Source organism: Gastrolobium bilobum, unplaced genomic scaffold (genome assembly GCF_033153095.1).
Source record: "Gastrolobium bilobum isolate Gb01-03AN ecotype WA unplaced genomic scaffold, APGP_CSIRO_Gbil_v1 utg10034, whole genome shotgun sequence".
NCBI lineage: Eukaryota > Viridiplantae > Streptophyta > Magnoliopsida > Fabales > Fabaceae > Gastrolobium > Gastrolobium bilobum.
The window spans coordinates 212,858-232,320 of NW_026897437.1; the positions used below are offsets into that span (position 1 = coordinate 212,858).

The 19,463-nt window shown below is 33.7% G+C and overlaps 1 protein-coding gene across 3 annotated transcripts; it reads left to right on the forward strand.

The window, feature by feature from the left end:
- The first annotated feature begins 1,367 nt into the window (after positions 1-1,367).
- Positions 1,368-12,840, forward strand: LOC133306921 (phospholipase D zeta 1-like). 3 transcript variants are annotated; one of them, XM_061507317.1, is made up of 20 exons: positions 1,368-1,551; positions 2,090-2,179; positions 2,394-2,509; positions 3,015-3,156; positions 3,681-3,848; positions 4,834-5,007; positions 5,624-5,866; positions 5,961-6,077; positions 6,205-6,344; positions 6,450-6,599; positions 6,911-7,067; positions 7,156-7,602; positions 8,276-8,386; positions 9,362-9,508; positions 9,592-9,789; positions 10,023-10,124; positions 10,949-11,080; positions 11,462-11,527; positions 11,847-11,966; positions 12,002-12,840. In XM_061507317.1, the coding sequence occupies exons 1-20, from the start codon at positions 1,378-1,380 to the stop codon at positions 12,269-12,271; spliced, it is 3,264 nt and encodes a 1,087-aa protein (XP_061363301.1). In that variant the 5' UTR covers positions 1,368-1,377; the 3' UTR covers positions 12,272-12,840. The 3 variants fall into 3 exon arrangements, with proteins under 3 accessions (XP_061363301.1, XP_061363302.1, XP_061363303.1); XM_061507318.1 differs by having other exon boundaries at positions 11,847-11,924; positions 11,966-12,840; XM_061507319.1 differs by having other exon boundaries at positions 11,847-11,908; positions 12,022-12,840.
- Positions 12,841-19,463: the final 6,623 nt, after the last annotated feature.

Sequence of the window (19,463 nt, forward strand, 5' to 3'; positions counted from 1 at the left end):
GTGCGTACCATAATGCCTAAAGCATCATTGTGTATTTTTTTTTTGGGTGGGCGCAATGTTAATTCAATGAAAGACGTGAACATACACAAACCATAATCGCATATGGTTTTGCAATTGACTAACTGCGTACAGCAAGTTGTGTTCAAAATAAGCAGCAACTATATTTTTTTATTAAATGGTGGAATATGGAATCAATAACCACCCAATTGAGTAAGATGCTTTACCCCATGGTATATTTAGCTTGAATTTGTTATTATTAAGGAATATCAATCATATGCCAGTTTGGCATATTCTCAATCGCAAGCATCATAAGCTGGATATTCTCTTATAAATTAAAGGATATGCCGTGTGCATATGCAGCTTATGTTCAAGAATTTCGTCAGTTCTCGTTATTTGACCAAATTGCCCTCCTCCTTCGTTTTACCAAACGAAAGCGAGGCTTTTGGAAGGATCAATTCATTAGTACACATACAAAAACACTGCATTATTAATTCTTTTACTCCTTCCATTCACTTGAGGCTACGAAAGTTTTGGCCTTTGGTCATTGAACTTCATTGGCATTCTTATTTCATTCCAAGTAATTTTAATGTAATTTTAACTTATCTTAGTGTTATTTTGTATTATTTAATAATCATGTATTATTACCTATAATCTTTTTTTTTTTTGGAAATATTACCTATAATCTTTTTATACCAATAAGTTTGATCCCTCTAAGAGGATCTTGAATGAAGATTGTATGGTAGCAATTAATCTAGTATCATGCCATAAAGGATGATAGATCATTATGCATGGGGCGTTTGGTACGCGGGATTTTGAGAGATTCTCGGGAAACTGAATTTTTCTAAATTTTAAATTTTCAAATATTATCATAAACTGAACGTAAAAATCATATTTTTGAAAATCGAGATTCCCAGACAAATAAAAAATTTTCCTGTACCAAACGCTCCCTAAGAGATTAAGGTCGAAGGACATGTTTGTGTGTACACAACTAGAGAAAATAATTCAGAAAGTGTAGATATCCTAATTAGTTACTAAATTGATAAGAAATAAGATAATAATTTTTTTTAATTCTAAGATAATAAATGTTATCCCTTAGTAATTGGGTGTTTGTTTTATCATAATAAATTAAGTAAATATTATTACAAGATATTTTATTTGATAACAAGTTTTTCAATAAATGTTTTAAGGTATGTACGGGGGTGGTGGGTGAGTGAAACTGAAAAAACATGGAAAACCTTTGACAAAAACTATAAAAACCGCTGCGCTCCTGTGAGTTATGCTCTTATTTATTTCTCCTTCCTAAATAAACAAAAGTGCCGTGGTCGTGTTCTACAGTTCCAAGGTGAAGCAAGTACCTGTCTTCGACATTGATTTCCGATGTCGTCTGAACCGTTGATTCAACCGTCGGAAGCATTGTCGGGATCTCAGTCGTCACGGCAATGGATTTTCGAAGAGTTGCCGAAGGCCACCATCATATCGGTGTCGCGACCAGAGACCGGAGATATTAGCCCAATCCTCCTTTCTTATACCATTGAGTTGCAGTACAAACAGGCACACACACTTTCTCTCTCTTCTTCTTCTTCTTCTTCTTCTGAAACTTTTCCCCTGGTTCTTGTTGGTGACGTCAACTAAAAGTGAAGAAAGAGATAGCCGAATTTTAATTTGCATATCTGAGCTAGAAAAATGAACGAACTACTCTGGTTTATGTTTTGCCAAGTGTTCTTCTAAGCCTAATTTCAGGGAAAAAGGTGGTTTCAGTAGCTTATTATGCTACAATTGTAAACATGTTAGGAAGACTGAAGATGACTCTACAATAGCAAATTATTAATTATTGTCTGTTAAAATACTTTGCACAATTAATGCCTTTAGATATTCTTTTAGCATTAAATGTTAATTAATTATTGTTACCATCTATGGCTCGGTATGGATTTTAACCTGTATACCTTTCTTTCAATCTGTGTGTCTTTTCACCCTCATTGAAGGACCATTTTTTGATTGTTCTTATAATCTTATGAACGTCAATTTGTTACACCTTAATTTTTTGATGTTGTGATGTCAAGCGGTAATAATTGCATTCTGTGCTATACAGTTCAAGTGGCGTCTACTGAAGAAAGCATCACAAGTTCTCTATTTACAGTTCGCTTTGCGGAAACGTGCATTAATTGAAGACCTTTACGAGGTTTGCGCACTCTGTGTTGTATTCTGCAGCTTTGTTCCTTTTAATCTTTTGGGGTTCCCCAATATCACAGATCCACATAGGTTCTATAACTAGATCCCTTTTCAGGTTACTCCGTTGTTATTAAGTGAAGATACACGTTTCCAATAGTTTTAGTTGCCTATACTATATTCGATATGATTCAAGCTGATTTCTTTTTCATAACTTTCTCTTAAAGGTAAAAGAATGGCTTCAAAGCTTAGGAATAGCAGATCAAACTGTGATGGTGCAAGATGACGAAGAACCTGATGATGGAGCTGTACCTTTACATCAGGAAGACAGTGTTAAAAGCAGGTATTTTAATTTATATTACCACAAAGTAGAAATCTGATACCTGATGCATTTTTAAACTTTTAACACCTTAAAATGTGGTAGTTCTTAGGTTAAGAACTTAATGATTTACAAGTTAAGCACTTCCTAGTTGTGGGTCCAAAACTTTCGATAATTAATTTGGGCACAAAGCATGGGATATCTTATTCTAAAAAAGGTGGACCAGGGGCGAAAGGGGTTGAATTCAAAATTTCATGTCTTGACTACATTGAATACTACTACTTTTTCCTAAGCTTATGCATTTTGAGACTACATGATTTATGTTATTTATTTTAATAAAAGTGCTCTTATTTATATTTCTAGCAGCAAGTTATACAAAACAAAGCCTTTAATATTATTTGGGGCTGCGCCCCTCTTTATTTACAAAAAAAAAAAAAAAAGGCCTTTAATGTTATTTGCTATAATTCTTTAGGTTTTCTTTCTGAAACGGATTAAAGAAACATACTTATTAATTTGGTTTTTTGTAAAGATATGTTCCATCCATAGCTGCTCTCTCAATAATTCGTCCATCACTAGGAGGTCAGCAGTCAGTTGCGGATAGAGCCAAAGTCTCAATGCAGGGTTATCTGAATCATTTTTTAGGAAACCTGGATATTGTGAATTCTCAAGAGGTAACAAGTGATGCTTCACAGTTGACAATGGTTAGATTTGTTTAGATAATGCGTAGCAGACCTTCAGATCAGTGTAGATGATATTGTTACTTTTTTTTGGGTCATGGGTGGCATTAGGTTCTGTATCTAAGAAAGTGAAATCAAAATGGGGTCCAAATGGCTGTTTATGTTTTTATTTATTTTTTGAAACTGATTTTCATGATAAAACTGTTTTTATTCAGCTACATAGACAATTGTACAACCCAATTCATGAGATGAACATACACAGTTGTATGCTGTGTTGAATCCTCTTGATTAACTCAACACCTGTGCCTACTTCTAAAGAATTCTTAGAATTTATGCATCATAATAGCACAACCTCAGAAATCTGTTTCCTTCGGTGTGTTCTATACGATATTAAGGATCTATTACTATTTTGGTTTTAGATACACATATTTATTTACACGATGCTCCATTACCGTGTATGTAAGGTGACTTCTGCGGAGCTATAACTATCTTTCCTAACATAAGGTTTTGGATTATAGGTCTGCAGGTTTTTGGAGGTCTCCAAGCTATCTTTTTTACAGGAGTATGGTCCAAAACTGAAAGAGGGATATGTAACAGTGAAGCATTTGTCAAATATTTCGCAGGATTCAGATGTAACATGCCTTCCATGTGATTGGTTTCGTTGGTGCGATAACAAGTGGGAGAAGGTTTGATTCTGAAGGGTTTTTTTTTTTTTTTTTTTGTGGTAACAATCGATAGCTTAGTTTGTTTGGCTGCATAGTGTTCTAAAGTACCATGCAGGTGTAGTTATGAACTGAAATAATCTAACCAACTGGGGCTTTGGATTCGGTGCTTTCTTTCAAGTTTTAACATTAACTTCAAAATTTGTACAGACCCAATGCTTTCCAAGTGATCTTTGCATATAAAATTTTCCTACCATCATCTGTTAAGTACTTATCTTCTTCTTGTCTCAGTGGAATTAAGTCAGCATTTTCCTGTGACATACAGTTATTCCCTACCTTTATTATGAACATTTACACTTACATCTTTCCCATAACTAAGTTTCAAGGCTGAATGCTCCAATACCAGGCATATAATAGTAGACAATATTTAGTTTTGAAAACAATACTTAGTTAGCATTACATTATTTTTCTCAAGGATTCTCTTGGTAAAGGCCTGCCAGTATCTCAATGATATGCACTCTCCTTCTGAGGCCTAGAAAACACAGAGAGAGAGTAAGCATATCATTTTCCATGCCTGAAACATAAACTGCTAGTGTAATAAGGAGAAAAATAAGGGATGCAATCAACGGAAATTTTGAATATTACTGTGATCATATCATGATTATACATTTTATAGTAATCTCCTGAATTTCATAGGCTATAAACGTCCATTACATGTTATGTTTCAAGCCATATAGCTGTGTAGAGTTCAACAAATAGATCTAAAAGTTATTAACAAAAATATGAATTACTCTGCAAGTATGTATAAAATATCAAATTTGGTTAACATTAATGGATAGTAATTTTGCATGATGCGATAATCTGTTAAAGTAAAATCGGGGTTCAAATTTAAAACATATAATACCTCTGTAGTAATTCCATTTTATAATTATATTTGGTCTCCTGCAACTGGTCTTTCTTCATTTCATTTAATCTTAGTTTTAATCTAGATTACATTGTCTGCACACAGGTATGGGCTGTTTTGAAACCTGGGTTTTTGGCATTGCTGGATGATCCTTTCAACAACAAACCACTGGATATAATTGTTTTTGATGTCCTCCCATCCTCAAATGGAGATGAAGGGATCAAACTACATTTAGCTGATCCTATAAAGGAACGCAATCCTTTGTGTTACACATTTAAGGTGATCAAATTTTGTCTCTGAAGGAGCCCTTTTTACCTTGAACATGAAGATTATAAATGGTTAAATTTCTCATGGACTCTATCCATTCTTTGTTGTCACAGTCAGTCAAAGCAACAAGATTGACCTGACATTACAAAATTATGATGAACGAACTCTTTTTAGACTTCCTGTTATCTCATGTGTTATCACCTGAACTAGGCTCTGATTGTTTGTTGGTAGAGATCTGAATTCAATATTTTAGATTCAACTTAACTTTAATGTCTCTGGTAGGGATGGATGGCTTGTTTGAGATATGGACTTCAAATTGATTCAAAATTTCAGTTATTATTCTACTTTAACTAATTTACTTCAACTAATATGATAACTGTCAGGCACAAAGAGAGTCAAAGACATACCTTCTTGAGACATATAATGTCCCCAACTTCCTTTTTCCTTTTCTTATCAGCTGTTAGAAATCATGGTCATCAAATTTTAGTACAGTGCAATTTATTGCCTGTTGGTTTCGGAGAAGAGTTTAGTCCATGAACAACCAATTTATTGGAGAAAACTAGGGATAACTAACTACCTTCTATTGTATTCCAAAATTTTATTGATAATTATTTGAACTTATTAATAGGTTACTACTGGTAGTAGGAGCATATGGTTGAGAACTACCAGTAGTGCTAAAGTTAAATCCTGGGTTACTGCAATTAATGAAACTGGTCTAAGACCTATGGAGGGTTGGTGTTGTCCTCATCGCTTTGGTTCATTTGCTCCCGAAAGAGGTTTGACAGAAGATGGGAGCCAAGCCCAATGGTTTGTAGATGGACAGGCAGCATTTGAAGCAATTGCTTCTTCAATTCAAGATGCAAAATCAGAGGTACATGTTTTCCGTTGTTAACCAAGAGTATATTCAAGTTGTTTTGGTGTCCTAATTCAATTCTTAATAATAAGAAGATGGAAACTGGCTGCAGATCTTTATTACAGGATGGTGGCTTTGCCCAGAGCTATATCTGAAACGGCCTTTTGATAGTTTTCCTACCTTTAGGTTAGAGTCATTACTAGAAGAAAAGGCTAAGCAAGGGGTTCAGGTACATGTAATATTTGCATTGATATAGTCAGTTCTGTTTGTGATCTTCATAATCAGAAGCTTTTATGCTTTATAAGATTGAATTACATTAAAGAGAATTGTGCTTATGCCATTAAATGATTGTACAGATCTATGTGCTTCTTTACAAGGAGGTTTCTCTAGCTTTGAAAATCAACAGCTTGTACAGTATGAGAAGATTGCTCAAAATTCATGAGAATGTGAGGGTATTGCGCTATCCTGACCATTTCGCCAGTCGTGTGTATTATTGGTATGTACTATTTATTAATAAGTGAAGTTTGAACATCACCTTAGAATAAATTCGGGTGGGCCTTATACGTGTGTATATGATGAATAATGGCTTGGTTTCTTACAGGTCGCACCATGAAAAACTTGTAATTGTTGATTACAAGATTTGCTATATTGGAGGATTAGATTTATGCTTTGGTCGATATGACACACCTGAACATAAAGTGGGTGATTGCCCCTCTGTCATATGGCCTGGAAAGGACTATTACAACCCAAGGTATTTCTTTTTCCTATTTTGATTGTTCAATAATTTTGAAAAAAGTGGAACATTTTTCAAAACAATGCACTGTATATGTTACAACAATAAAGGGCGCAAGTTCCTTAACACTGTATGGTCCATTGTAACATGTTTAGCCATGTCTTATATGCATTGCATTCACAAGATTGAGAGGAAGATTTTATCCTAGAACCAACAGAAAAGCCTTCACTGTTGTTGATGAGTGATGACATCCAATATTGGTTGGTGGCTGGGTGCTTTTTCAAGTTTTTGGTAATATATAATTTCTGGAATTTTTTGTTCATGGATAGAGAATCTGAACCAAATTCATGGGAAGACACCATGAGAGATGAATTGGATCGCAAGAAACATCCCCGTATGCCATGGCATGATGTCCAATGTGCTCTTTGGGGACCTCCCTGTCGCGACATTGCTCGGCACTTTGTTCAACGTTGGAACCATGCTAAGGTATAGATACCCAAATATGTTTTTTCATCTTACATGTTTCTTTTTATTATCATCCTTGTCCTCTCTTACGTGATGAATCATATCATAGAGAACTAAAGCTCCAAATGAACTTGCGATTCCACTACTTATGCCTCACCATCACATGGTCATCCCTCATTACTTGGGAAGAAGGAAAGAGATAGACATTGATGGAAAGAAAGATGAAGACAAGAACAAAGAAATTGACATGCAGGATTCATTTTCCTCACAGTCTCCAATGCAAGATATACCACTACTTTTACCTCAAGAAGCTGTTGGATTAGTTACTTCAAAAGGAGATGATACAAATTTTAGTGGAAGTTCTCCACTATTGTCCCAAAAGCTGGAACATGAAACTTTAGTTTCAGACACCCAGATGAAAGGATTTGAAGATGAAGTTGTTCCTTTTGACTTGGGGGCACAACCTGTTGTTGATGATCTAGAAGATTGGGGGGAAACACCAGAAGGTACCAATGAATATGGACAAGTTGGTCCATGTACTACTTGTCACTGTCAGGTTAGTTATGCCTTCTGGATCTTGTATGTGTGATGTGAAGTTTTTCAAATTTGCAGCAGTCCTTGGATAAATTAGTTTCTCTTTTTTAAAACAGTATACTAGGAATGGTAAAATATGAATCTAGTTATTGGTTGAAAATATCACCAATGTAAAATCATAAATATCACATGATTCATATTAATTTTACCTTTTGTTCTAAAACCCAGCTTAGTAATATTAACATTTACAGTAAATTCTTTTATAAAAGTTATGGGGGGAAAAAAGTTTACAACAGAGTGAAGAATAATTTTTTGTGGATGATATGCCATCATAAGCAAGTTGAGAAAGAAGAAATTAACTTGATATCAAAACTTGCAAGTCTATAAATTTTATCAGAAACCAGATGCTTAAAAAAGAAAGGATTCTGGAACAAATTCTGAAAAGAATCGTTTTGCTGTTTCTGTTTAGGTTGGCAATATGGTTATATTTACTTGTACCAAAAAAAGGGTTAAAACTCCAACATGCCCCGTCCCCAATAACCATGACAAAGGACGTAAAGTTGTTTATCCATGTTTATGCACAGAATCTAACCAAACATATTGACTCTTAGTTTTGGAGCTGTCCTAATTTATGTCAATATAATTTTACATAATTATTTATCTGCCGCAATCTTGGATGGATGTGAAATCCACAGGTGCTCAGAAGTGTCGACCACTGGTCTGCTGGAACAGGTCAGACTGAAAAAAGCATCCACACTGCATATTGTTCTCTTATTGAAAAAGCAGAGCATTTTATCTACATTGAGGTAAATTAAGAGGAACTTGACTTTCCTTGATCTTGCCTCGATATTTATAACTATCTCCTGCTTAGCATTGTAACAAGATGACACATTTATTTTCATAGTGATCTCAAGGGTATGTCCAACTTGATTTCTCGTTCTGCATGATCTGATACTTGAGTAAACATAGGAGAGATTTTTTTCTTTTGTTGCGCTTAACAAAATCGCACTGCTATTTTGAAAACATTTTTCCTGTGAGTATCTTACAATATATGGCCTTTGGAGTTATTATGCAGTAAATACATGAAAGCTAGTCAGTCAGGTATTAATGTCCCAATCTCTATATTAGGTCCGTTGACAGTTGACAGACAAGATCAAGAACCAAAATCACGATATAAAATCATCATCTCCAATCCATATTGAAAAAGTTGAATTTGGGGATCATTTCAAAGATGGCTTGGGGAGAGAATATATATATATAGGGTATTAAAAAAGTCACATTTTGCAAATATGAAAAGAAGGCGCGGGAAACATTTGAACTTTAACACCATTACATGGGAAACCTAAAGGTTAGGTTGAAGTTCTGACAAACAGAGGTTGATACAAGGATCAAGATCTCTACAGTTTATTTAGAGGCTAAAACAGTGTTAATTACCATTGATTAAAAATATGGATTTTGATAAAATACATGAACATTATAACAGACTCCGGTTTTGTTAGAATTCAATTCTTAAATTTTTTTCGTGGGTGATTACCACTTGCGCTTTACCCTCTAAAGTGCAGGGTGTACTTTGAGGATCCAAATACTTAATACAAAAGATACCTGTGTTATAGCAATATTAGTTCTGTGATAAATATAGAATTAAGGTTTGAGTGACTGCTTAAATTACACATGTATGCAAAACATAGTGCTAGATTACTTGTGAATTTCGTACTTAGACTGATAATGAACTCACTTCCCCCTTCTTTTCTTTGTCTTTTTCATTTTTGTTTTCCGTTCAGAATCAATTTTTTATATCAGGTCTAGAAGGGGATGACGTAATACAGAACCGTATTTTGGAAGCACTATACAGGCGTATTTTGCTAGCCCACAAAGAACAGAAAAATTTTAGAGTTATAATTGTAATGCCCCTCTTGCCTGGCTTCCAGGTAAATGTTGCTTGCCTTTCTTTAGTATCAATCCTCTTTTCTGTAGGCTTAAATCTTTTACTGTTGTGAACTAACACTAACAGGGTGGTCTGGATGATGGTGGTGCTGCAACTGTGAGAGCCTTAACTCATTGGCAGTATAGAACAATTTCTAGAGAAAAGCACTCCATATTACAAAATCTTGAAGCTATACTTGGTCATAAAACACATGATTATATTTCTTTTTACGGTCTACGATCTCATGGTAGACTTCATGATGAAGGTCCTATGGCTACAAGTCAGGTATCTTATCATATATCACCATTCTATTGAAACATATTTTAATTTTGTTTTAAAAACAGCAAATCAGGGAAAATCTCATAAAATATTTCACTCAAGGCTATCAAGAGATCTTGAAATGGTTATACAAGGTGCAGTTTGGATCTCCTAGATGATACACAATATTTAGCTTTTATAATTATTTTGACAGCGCAAATGTCTTCCTTCGTTTGATGTATATTCCCATATTTGTACAGGTATACGTGCACAGTAAATTGATGATAATTGATGACCGTGTAGCTCTTATTGGATCATCTAATATAAATGACCGGAGTTTGCTTGGATTTAGAGACTCTGAGGTACACTTGATATCTGCTTTGTCACTATAATCTGCTATGTCTAAGAGCATATGTAAATTATGTTATAATTTTCATCTAATTGTTGCAGTGTAATTAGTAATTTCTGTATTCAGGATTATTGTTGGTCAGGAACTTTATCACATATTTTATAGTTTATGGTATCCTATTATCTTAAAAATTTGGTCCTTTTAGTTCATTTGTCCCCGTAAGTTTAAGGGGTAATAGTGGCTTGCCTATAGAAGTAAATTACTGCAAATTTCAGTTTTCATCAGGGATTGAATAACACCACTGTTTATATTTTCCCTAATATTATCTAGGGAAATATTTTTCTCATTTCGTTGGAGATAGCTCTCTCATATTATACACTCATCGAATTTTGTGCCAGTTTTTTCCATTTCTTTTTCCTTTTGTTTTAAAGTGTGGACCCCATATATTTATCTCACACACCTGAGAGAACTATCTCAAGCAACATGAGATTAGTAACTCCCTATTATCTATCATCTACTTATTGCATCTTGAGGTACTGGAGATAAGTATAACACAAGAAGATACGTGATTATTATCATTGTTCTTACATAATTCAATGTTTGAATATGGAATGCCTCTGTTGAACTGGATATCTTAGGTAGAGTCCAAATCAATTGCTTTCCATGCTGTCAATTGTTTGGAACAATAATGGTTTGACACGTCTTAGCACAAAACATAATACCTAGTGGTGTAGTCTAACTAAGGTTACTTGTAAATTTTTGTCCACAAAGGATTAGCCGTGTATTTCTAGACTTGTTTGGGAAGAAAATTACTTTAATTCTTTCTTTGTCAACCAGATCGGAGTGCTTATAGAAGACAAAGAACATATTGAATCATTGATGAATGGAAAGCCATGGAATGCTGGGAAATTTTCCTATAGCCTCCGCTGCTCCCTATGGTCTGAGCACCTTGGTCTTCATACAGGAGAGGTTAGTCAAAATGATCAAATTCGGACGTTTATATACTTCATCATTGCAGCAAACACAGGCTCTGCCTGGCAGTTTCTATGTTATTGATTTATGGGAAGAATGAACATGTTAGGAAAAATTAGACACCTTGATTTTCATTGTTGGTTAGATGAACAAGTGCAACTGAGCTTTGTGCAAGAACTAAAATTCGACCTTACGTATTTTTGTTAAGCCTTTGTCTCTAATTGCTTTTCTAGTTTGTACAAACTTAAATTCAATAAGCAACTTTGCTGACTATATAAGTATTGTTTATCTGTTCTTCTGTTATCACAATGGATATGTTCATCTGTTTAGATTTACTTACTTTTGGTCCTCCTGGCAATATTCTTTTTCTCTTCACAGATCAGTAAAATCAGAGATCCAGTGGCAAACACAACCTACAAGGATTTGTGGTCAGCAACTGCAAAGGTTAGACTTTGCCAGATCTAGTATATTATATCTTGCTGGTTGGTGTATTACTTCTTCGACATTGAGTGATTTATGGCACTTATAGAGCATTGTTTATCAACATGTTAATAAATCAGATCTTCCTTTAAGCCCCTATTTGTTAATAATTATGCTCAAAACTTTTCCTGACAACGCAGTGGCTGATAAGATGTTTGTAGTATAGTAGGCAGAATACTTAAATGAACAATGTATAGCCACATGTTGACCTTTTTTTTTGTGAACGTACGTAATTTTACTTTGTGCTCCTATGGTATATGAACTACTATAAGTGTTGTGACAGGAAAATACTAGGATATACCATGAGGTGTTCGCTTGCATTCCCAATGATCAGATACACTCCAGGTGTGGATTTATCCCAGTTTTCTTCTATTGTGTTTTCTTCTCTCTTTTTACTTTTAGTCTATCCTATCTAATTACAATGCATTAATATTATTATACTTTCCAACAATATGCAGAGCTGCACTTCGGCAAAGCATGGCACAGTGGAAGGAAAGACTTGGCCATACCACCATAGATTTGGGAATAGCCCCTAATAAAATATTCTGTCATGAGAATGGAGAAATCAAAGTAATAGACCCCATAGAAAGATTGAAGTCTGTAAAGGGACATCTTGTTTCTTTTCCTTTGGAGTTCATGCGTGAGGAAGATCTAAGACCAGTTGCTATTGAGAGTGAGTTTTATGTAGCTCCTCATGTATATCATTAAGTATGGTTGTTTAGTTAGAAGCCGAGAAAAAGGGGGATTTATTTTGGAGTTTAAAGTTCATGTGTGAGGATGATTTAGGACCAGTTGTTATTGTTATTGAGAGTGATTTTTATGTATCTCCTCAAGTATCATGTCATTAAGTATGGAGAGTGTGAAAAGGGGGAGATATTAATTATTTTTTTCATGTAAATGAGAGGACTAGCAATACCTTTGCGGGTACTCTCTTAATAGTTTATAGGAAATATGGAAGATAGATTGGGAGTGAAAGGATTTGTCAAGATTGAACACGGGCAAATAAATTAAGCTGAAGGAGAAAGGGCATACTATATATAGTCATTAGTTAGCTATGGCTATATATTAACAACAGTTTTAGAAAGGGAAGTGATTGTGCAGAATCCTTTGTAAATATCGCAGTTCAGAATTAGATGGCAATTCTTCACCCAAATAATTAGATAGCAATATGCCCCATGCAACCTTCATATTGTACAGCGTTATTTCATCCGTTGTAAAGGAAATTGTATATATATCTTCTTCGATTGACCTTGGAATTGTTCATGTATTATTCTTTTTGGAGGTTATTGAGAATTACTGCATGTTGATTTTAATAATTTGTTTAAATTATTATGTGTATTTTTTATATGTCATGTGTTTAACCATACTTTTGTGCTTTTAGTTGTGCCGAATTATTTTTTAAGTTCTATTTCAACTAATCTCTATCTTAATCATGATTTGTACTGATTATGAAATTAATAAAGCATTATTTTTGTTCATATATTAAAAATAATATTTTGTTGAAGTTATAAAAAAAAAAAAGAATATAATACAAAACAAAAGAAGCCAGCTGGTTGTCTTTCTAGTATCAAAACCTTGAAAAGTTTTTAAAAGTAAATTAAAATAAGTTAAACATAAATTGATATGATTAGAATATATATTATAAGTGGGATTAAGTCTACTTTATAATTTGTGGATTTGAATCCTCTCATGTGAAAATTCACATGACCATGTCATGTGGGGAATCACAACCATACAAAAGTAGATCAATGATAATAAAGGAGGGGAGAGAAAAAATGTTAAAATAAGTAGTTAACAAATCATAACTGTTGATTTATCTTTGTATGGTTGTAATCTTTCACATGACCGTATCATTTTTTTTTTTCACCGAGAGGGTCAATTTTCATAATTTGTTATTTAGGTAGATCAAATTTTTGTTGATGCGGCAATCTCTTTTTTGTTTAAGGCGAGGTAAAGTTCTTGCATGTTGTGATAAAAAAAACCCTTTTTTTTTCCTCCAAAAAATAAACCGTACGATTTAGTGGATTTTACGTGTTATGTGAATCCCATCAAGCATGCCAGATTTATTATGCTTTTGGACGAATTTTTGTGCTTCCTCCAAAAACATCAGAATTTTTCTTATATAAGACACAGTGTGGAAGCGTGACAAAGTGTCGCCTCAACAATTAATTTAATCATATCATGATATATCCTTCTTATACTTTTTTATGAAATAATACATCACCTTACCTTTAGAATACGTGACAAAATCGAAGTATATATATGTGTGTGTGCAAGTAAAGATGTGAGACTAATTATATATATTTTTATGTTACAGATGCTAATGATGACGATGTTGAAGAGTCATTCAATAATTTACGTCGTTCCTCTCGCATGTTAAATGAGCACTATTCAAATTTCAGACACAGGCTTACCAACTATCGTTGACGGTGATGTCTTAACACCGACCATCCGAAGCACCTTACGTTTCGATTTGGCTTTCTCTGCCAATTTATTGATTAACTCACTATTCTAGCAGAGTATGGGGAATGTGTTAAAAATTTAAATACGAATGATAAAGTTATGTATAGGAAAGAAAGGACTAAGTATGAAACATAAAAGTGAAGAAATCCATAAGGTTTTGATTTGAAAATGATATTGAATTTACGATAAATTACTCCTTAGTCCATTTGATGGTAATTCTCCCTTTACATGAGCTCTAAATTAAATATGTCCTATCAACATCTGGCCCCTCTTGCTCTTTTTTGCAATCACACTTGAACACATACGCTATATATGTTCCATAAACACACGCAATTATACCCACAACATGTGCGTGCACAGAGGTTTGAATGAGAAAGATCATTGAGCATAAACACACGTAATCACACGTAATTTGTTCCTAGTTGGGGAGTTTTGCATACACGTTTGTAGAAACGTGTTGGGATTGATCTCCATATTTGTTATCAGTTTTTGCTGCTCTTGCCTCAATTATAAGCTGGTCACCTAAATGTCCATCAACTTAAATTTGAATAAGGATTTAGCACATAGAAGCCATCATAATACATTTTTTGCACAATTTTCATAACGCTAGTAAAATATTCTTATTGCTCAATGTATTTATCCGCATAAATTTAATCTTTTTATGCACTTTTCAAATCTAGCAATGTATTTGTATGTTATTTTTATTATATCATCATATATTGTTTTTTATAATAAAAGTGCATACTTTTTAATATACTATTTTACTTTTTTTATAAAAAAAAAAAAAATGTAAGGAATTATTTAAAAAATTAACGTGCGAGGAAAATTTCTTGAGATGATGACGTGAAGCGCAATTTCGTCATGTAAATAAAAATCTTTTCACCGTCAAAAGGTTCACGATGACATTTTTTCGCTTTTTCTCCCTCTACGTTTTGTCGGCCAACAGGGCACAACTACATCAAAGAATATGGCTAATAGGAATGAGAGGCTTTTGATTAAAGTAAAAAAAAAATTAAAATAAATAAATGTGGATATATGACAATTAGGTATGAATTATTGAGTGAGTTGAATTTATTTCAAACGGAATAAACAAGAGTTTATCAATTTAAAATTTATCATAATCTTTTTACAAAAAAAAAATTAGAGTTGAAATATTCTTAAATATTTATATTAAAGAATTTCACCTTATGGTTTATGTTTGATTTGAGTTGCTTTACTTGAAGAATTAATTATGTGCATATAATATTTTATTTTGTGTAACCATTACGGGCTGACGTTGTTAGCGGTATCGAACCTTTCTAGGCCAACCCATGTTGGGTATTGTGCTTGTTCCATTTCTATTTCTATTACAAAAATTATATATGAAATTGAGTTTTTAGATAAAGTAAAAAAAATATTCAAGAATAGCTTACCAAAAAAAAAAATATTCAAGAAAACTTCGTAAAAATTTTATTAAAAATTCCAAATGTACTGTTTTGTAATACATCAGTTATATATCGGAATTCGAGTGGTGAAGACATTCCATGGCATGCTAAAGCATACTAAGTTTATCACAAATTATATATTACTCACTACTCATTCAGAAATTAGGAGATTGACCCTGCTAATTTCTTTGACGTGCAATAATTTACCGATGAAGATTTATATCTATCTTGTAATCATGGAATGTTGGTTGGTTTTGCATGTCCCACGTATCTCTATATTCATTATTCTCATCTTTATAAACACGCCCTTAGTTAGACAAATTGCATTTCATTTAAGTGCTAACAGAGCATGTATCTGATATATACACATTCCCCTAATAAACATAGGGTACCCAACTTCTTAAAAGAGATTTTTTTAGCAATCAAAAATAATTATGTCTTATTAATAAGACATAATTATAATATTAAAAATAGTTGTTTCTCTCTGTTATGTCAATTGACAGTTTTATGAAGAGAAAAAAAAATTAAAATTATATTTTATTAATAAGATATAATTATTTTTGCTTGCTGATTTCTTCTTTCAAAGAAGCACATTTTCCGTCAACATAAGATTCACGTCAATTTAATGGTGAAAATCATGCGGAGCCCATCCAAAAGTTGATATTAATTAATGTGGCTGAACAATGATTTGTGTATAAATGATGACAAACTGGACACTGTTTGAAATGAAAAAGCAAAACAGTAAAGAATGGCCACCATTTTTTTTTTGGAAATATCGATACAGAAATTTCAAATGAATGGCCACCATTAAGTCCATACCACACCACACGTAAACATTGAGAAAAAAAAAAAAAAAACACTTCCCTCCAGTGTTATTAAACTCGGTCTGGGCATCGACCCGGTCGGGGTACTGAGTCATCGAGTCACTGGTCGGACCGGTTGACCCGAATATATATAGATATACAAAAATATATATAATTATGAACATATAAATTCAATTATATTCTCCATATTTAAAATGAATTAAACAAGATTCATTAAATAAGCTAAAAAATATGAAGCATAAATAAATAAAAATACATGTTATTACTATGTCAATTTAAATTGCAACTCAAAATCCTCCTAAACATACCTCTCAATTAGGGGTGTAAATGGGCTGGGTTGGGCTTTGGCCATCCTTGCCCAAGCCTACGTCAAAAAAAATTCAGCCTATCTGGCCTACTGGCCTATTAAAGGCTTTATTTGTAGGCCAAGTCTGGCTCATTATCAAAAATAAGAAAGCCTTACATGGCCTACAGGCCTTGTAGGCCTCCCACTATATATACTAAGCAAAAAAAATAATTGTATAAGCAAATAAAGTTCCATTCATGCATGCACTAGTACTTCTCATAAGAAAAAAATGACAAACAAGAAAGAGTCAATACCTCAGCTCTAGAATGTATATCATGGAGGAATAGAGTCAAAGAAATGGGAAAAAAAAGAAAAATACAATTACTGGATGCTGAAATAAAGTCTACAAGAGAATGTCATTCATCTAAAAATCTTTAAACCACCATCAAGACAAGGGAAAGAAGAGTATTATTGAAAGATCTTCATCAGTAACATCATAATCCAGCAAGGTACCCATTGCTCCATGGTATTAAGCTGCAACAGCATGTAAAATTTGGAGACATTAGACAAGTTTTCCTTTCGTAAAATAAAATAGCACAAAAAATAAGAGATATTGGTATTTGGTACTTTGTGTCTTTGCCACATAAAATAAATATTATTTTATTATTTTATTTTGATAAATTAAATAGGCCAGCTTACAAGGCTGTAGGCCGGGCTTGACAAAATTGGCTTATGACCTATTTATTAAAAAAACTTTTTTATAAGCCTAAGCATACTCTACTTTTCTGAAAGGTCGGGCCTGGGTTGGGCTCAATGTAGGCCGGGCCGTAGGCTGGGTTGGGCCAGCCTGGCCCATTTACACCCCTACTCTCAATGACATTGAACTCATATTTTTCAAATTCAACTACGTTAAAAATGACATATGTCACAATCTCTTAATTTATTATTCAACAAATTGCTTAAGTATTGGAAGCTGAAATTTGAGGTCATTGTAGAAGAGTATACTAGCAAATAAGATTACAAAAAAGAATTAAAATGAGTTCTACATTTTTTTTGACAAAAACAATTGTGGTTTTTTTTTTTAAATGCATAACCCGACTGGGTCACTAGGTCACCGGGTTTAGCCGATTTTGTTCGAGTTTTGACCAAGTTTGATCGGGTCGATGCATGATCGATCCAATGCATGATCCGAACAAATCCGATAACCAGATCACCAAATTTCGAGTCGGGCCGGATTTTACCACACTGCTTCCATCACATTCATTTCCATTGAACTTGAACCTCTGCACCGCGCAATACATGATTGTTGGCTCCCACGTGTCAGACCTCTGTTGGACAAAAACAAATAAGCAGTGATGGTGTGAGGCCCCATGCAACGGTGTTTTTTTCTTTGCCCCTGACTCCATCCATCATGTACTAGCTAGGTCACACGGAAAAGTCCGTGTGTTTAGTCACAAGTCATGAGCTATCAGCACATAAATAAATGTAACGTGAGAAGCGAGTAGAAAGAGTCTCTTTTAAATGCATGCTACCGACAGGGACTGGGGTCCACCAAAATATGGACCAAGAGCACTCTTAGCTCTTCACTCATGTGGGGATCTTACTTACGGAATAGTAGCTAAAGTGTCCTTGTATAAAAAGCATCAAAATATTACCGTCAATATTAAATTTTGTCAAAATGTCACGTGACATATTTCATTACATTATATAGCAAAATATATGTGCAAAGGTGTAGCGAAATATGCCGCGTCAGAGTGCATAGAACAAAAAATATCACGTGTCAGACAAGGAGAATTTCACTACACTGTGTAGCGAAATTCTCCCTATTTGACACGTGGTATTTTTGGTTCTGACGTGACATATTTTACTACACCGTGTAGCGAATTATTTGCACACATATTTCGTTACACAATATAGCGAAATATATCACGTGTCATTTTGACATTGGTGTTTTTTTTGCCAATAGATACCAAAGTGCCACTGTTACCATAGTTACTGCCACAAACAAGGGAAGAAGAACATAACGTCTCTCCACGGATTTTTTGCTGAACTATGGAATTAATGGATTAACATTTAACAATGCTCATTGAAATTAATGTACGAGAGTTGGACACTCGGATCTTTACCATTCACTGAGCTTTCACATTTGGTTGGGGTCCCAATCCCGTTACCCTTTACATGGGTAATCTTAAAATTACAACTATCTAATATGTCACATGATCCACTTTATAGGCTTTATTTATTAAGGACTGCTTATTCCATATAAAATCCTGCAGCAAAAGTCTTTCAGGGCGTTTGGTTCAGGAAATTTTTTTGGAATAGTAGGAAAATGAGATAGATAGAGAAATAATTGAAAAGATAAATAAAGTGAGATAGGTAGAAAAATGTAAAAAAAAAAATTGTTTGGTAGGGAAAAACTTTACTGGAAAAATTATGTAACTTTATGAAATCAACATTGCATTAAAAGCCAGATAACCGGTTTTCCGAAAAATCTCACCTTCAAATTGGGTTTCTAAACATCTTTCTCATAAATCCAGACAAATTGGATAGATGAATTTTTGGTGAAAAACGTTGAAACAAACATGGTATTTTTAAAAGCCATACTTGAAAAACATAGATATCTTCTGAAAAACTCTCAATCAAACACTACCTCATAGTTGCCAATTTGCGTAGGCTTCACATTAGTGTAATTAATTGGCACTGCACCACGATCAAGATCCATTAATAACATTAATCGAATCGAATTAATTGGGCAATCAATGCTAAATATGTAAAAAAAATTAATAATAATAACAGTAACCATTTCTAATAACTATGGTAGGAAATATTATACGTTACTGCCTACAAGGATGGACTAAAAGGAGAAAAGGCGATAGGAATTGGATTCGAGGAAAACAGGATAT

Excerpts from the sequence above, each read along its gene's own strand:
- LOC133306921 (XM_061507317.1), top strand. The coding sequence starts at position 1,378 with ATGTCGTCTGAACCGTTGATTCAACCGTCGGAAGCATTGTCGGGATCT. Across the intron at positions 3,849-4,833 it reads GCGATAACAAGTGGGAGAAG|GTATGGGCTGTTTTGAAACC; the intron begins GTTTGATTCTGA and ends GTCTGCACACAG. Across the intron at positions 6,078-6,204 it reads AGGCTAAGCAAGGGGTTCAG|ATCTATGTGCTTCTTTACAA; the intron begins GTACATGTAATA and ends ATGATTGTACAG.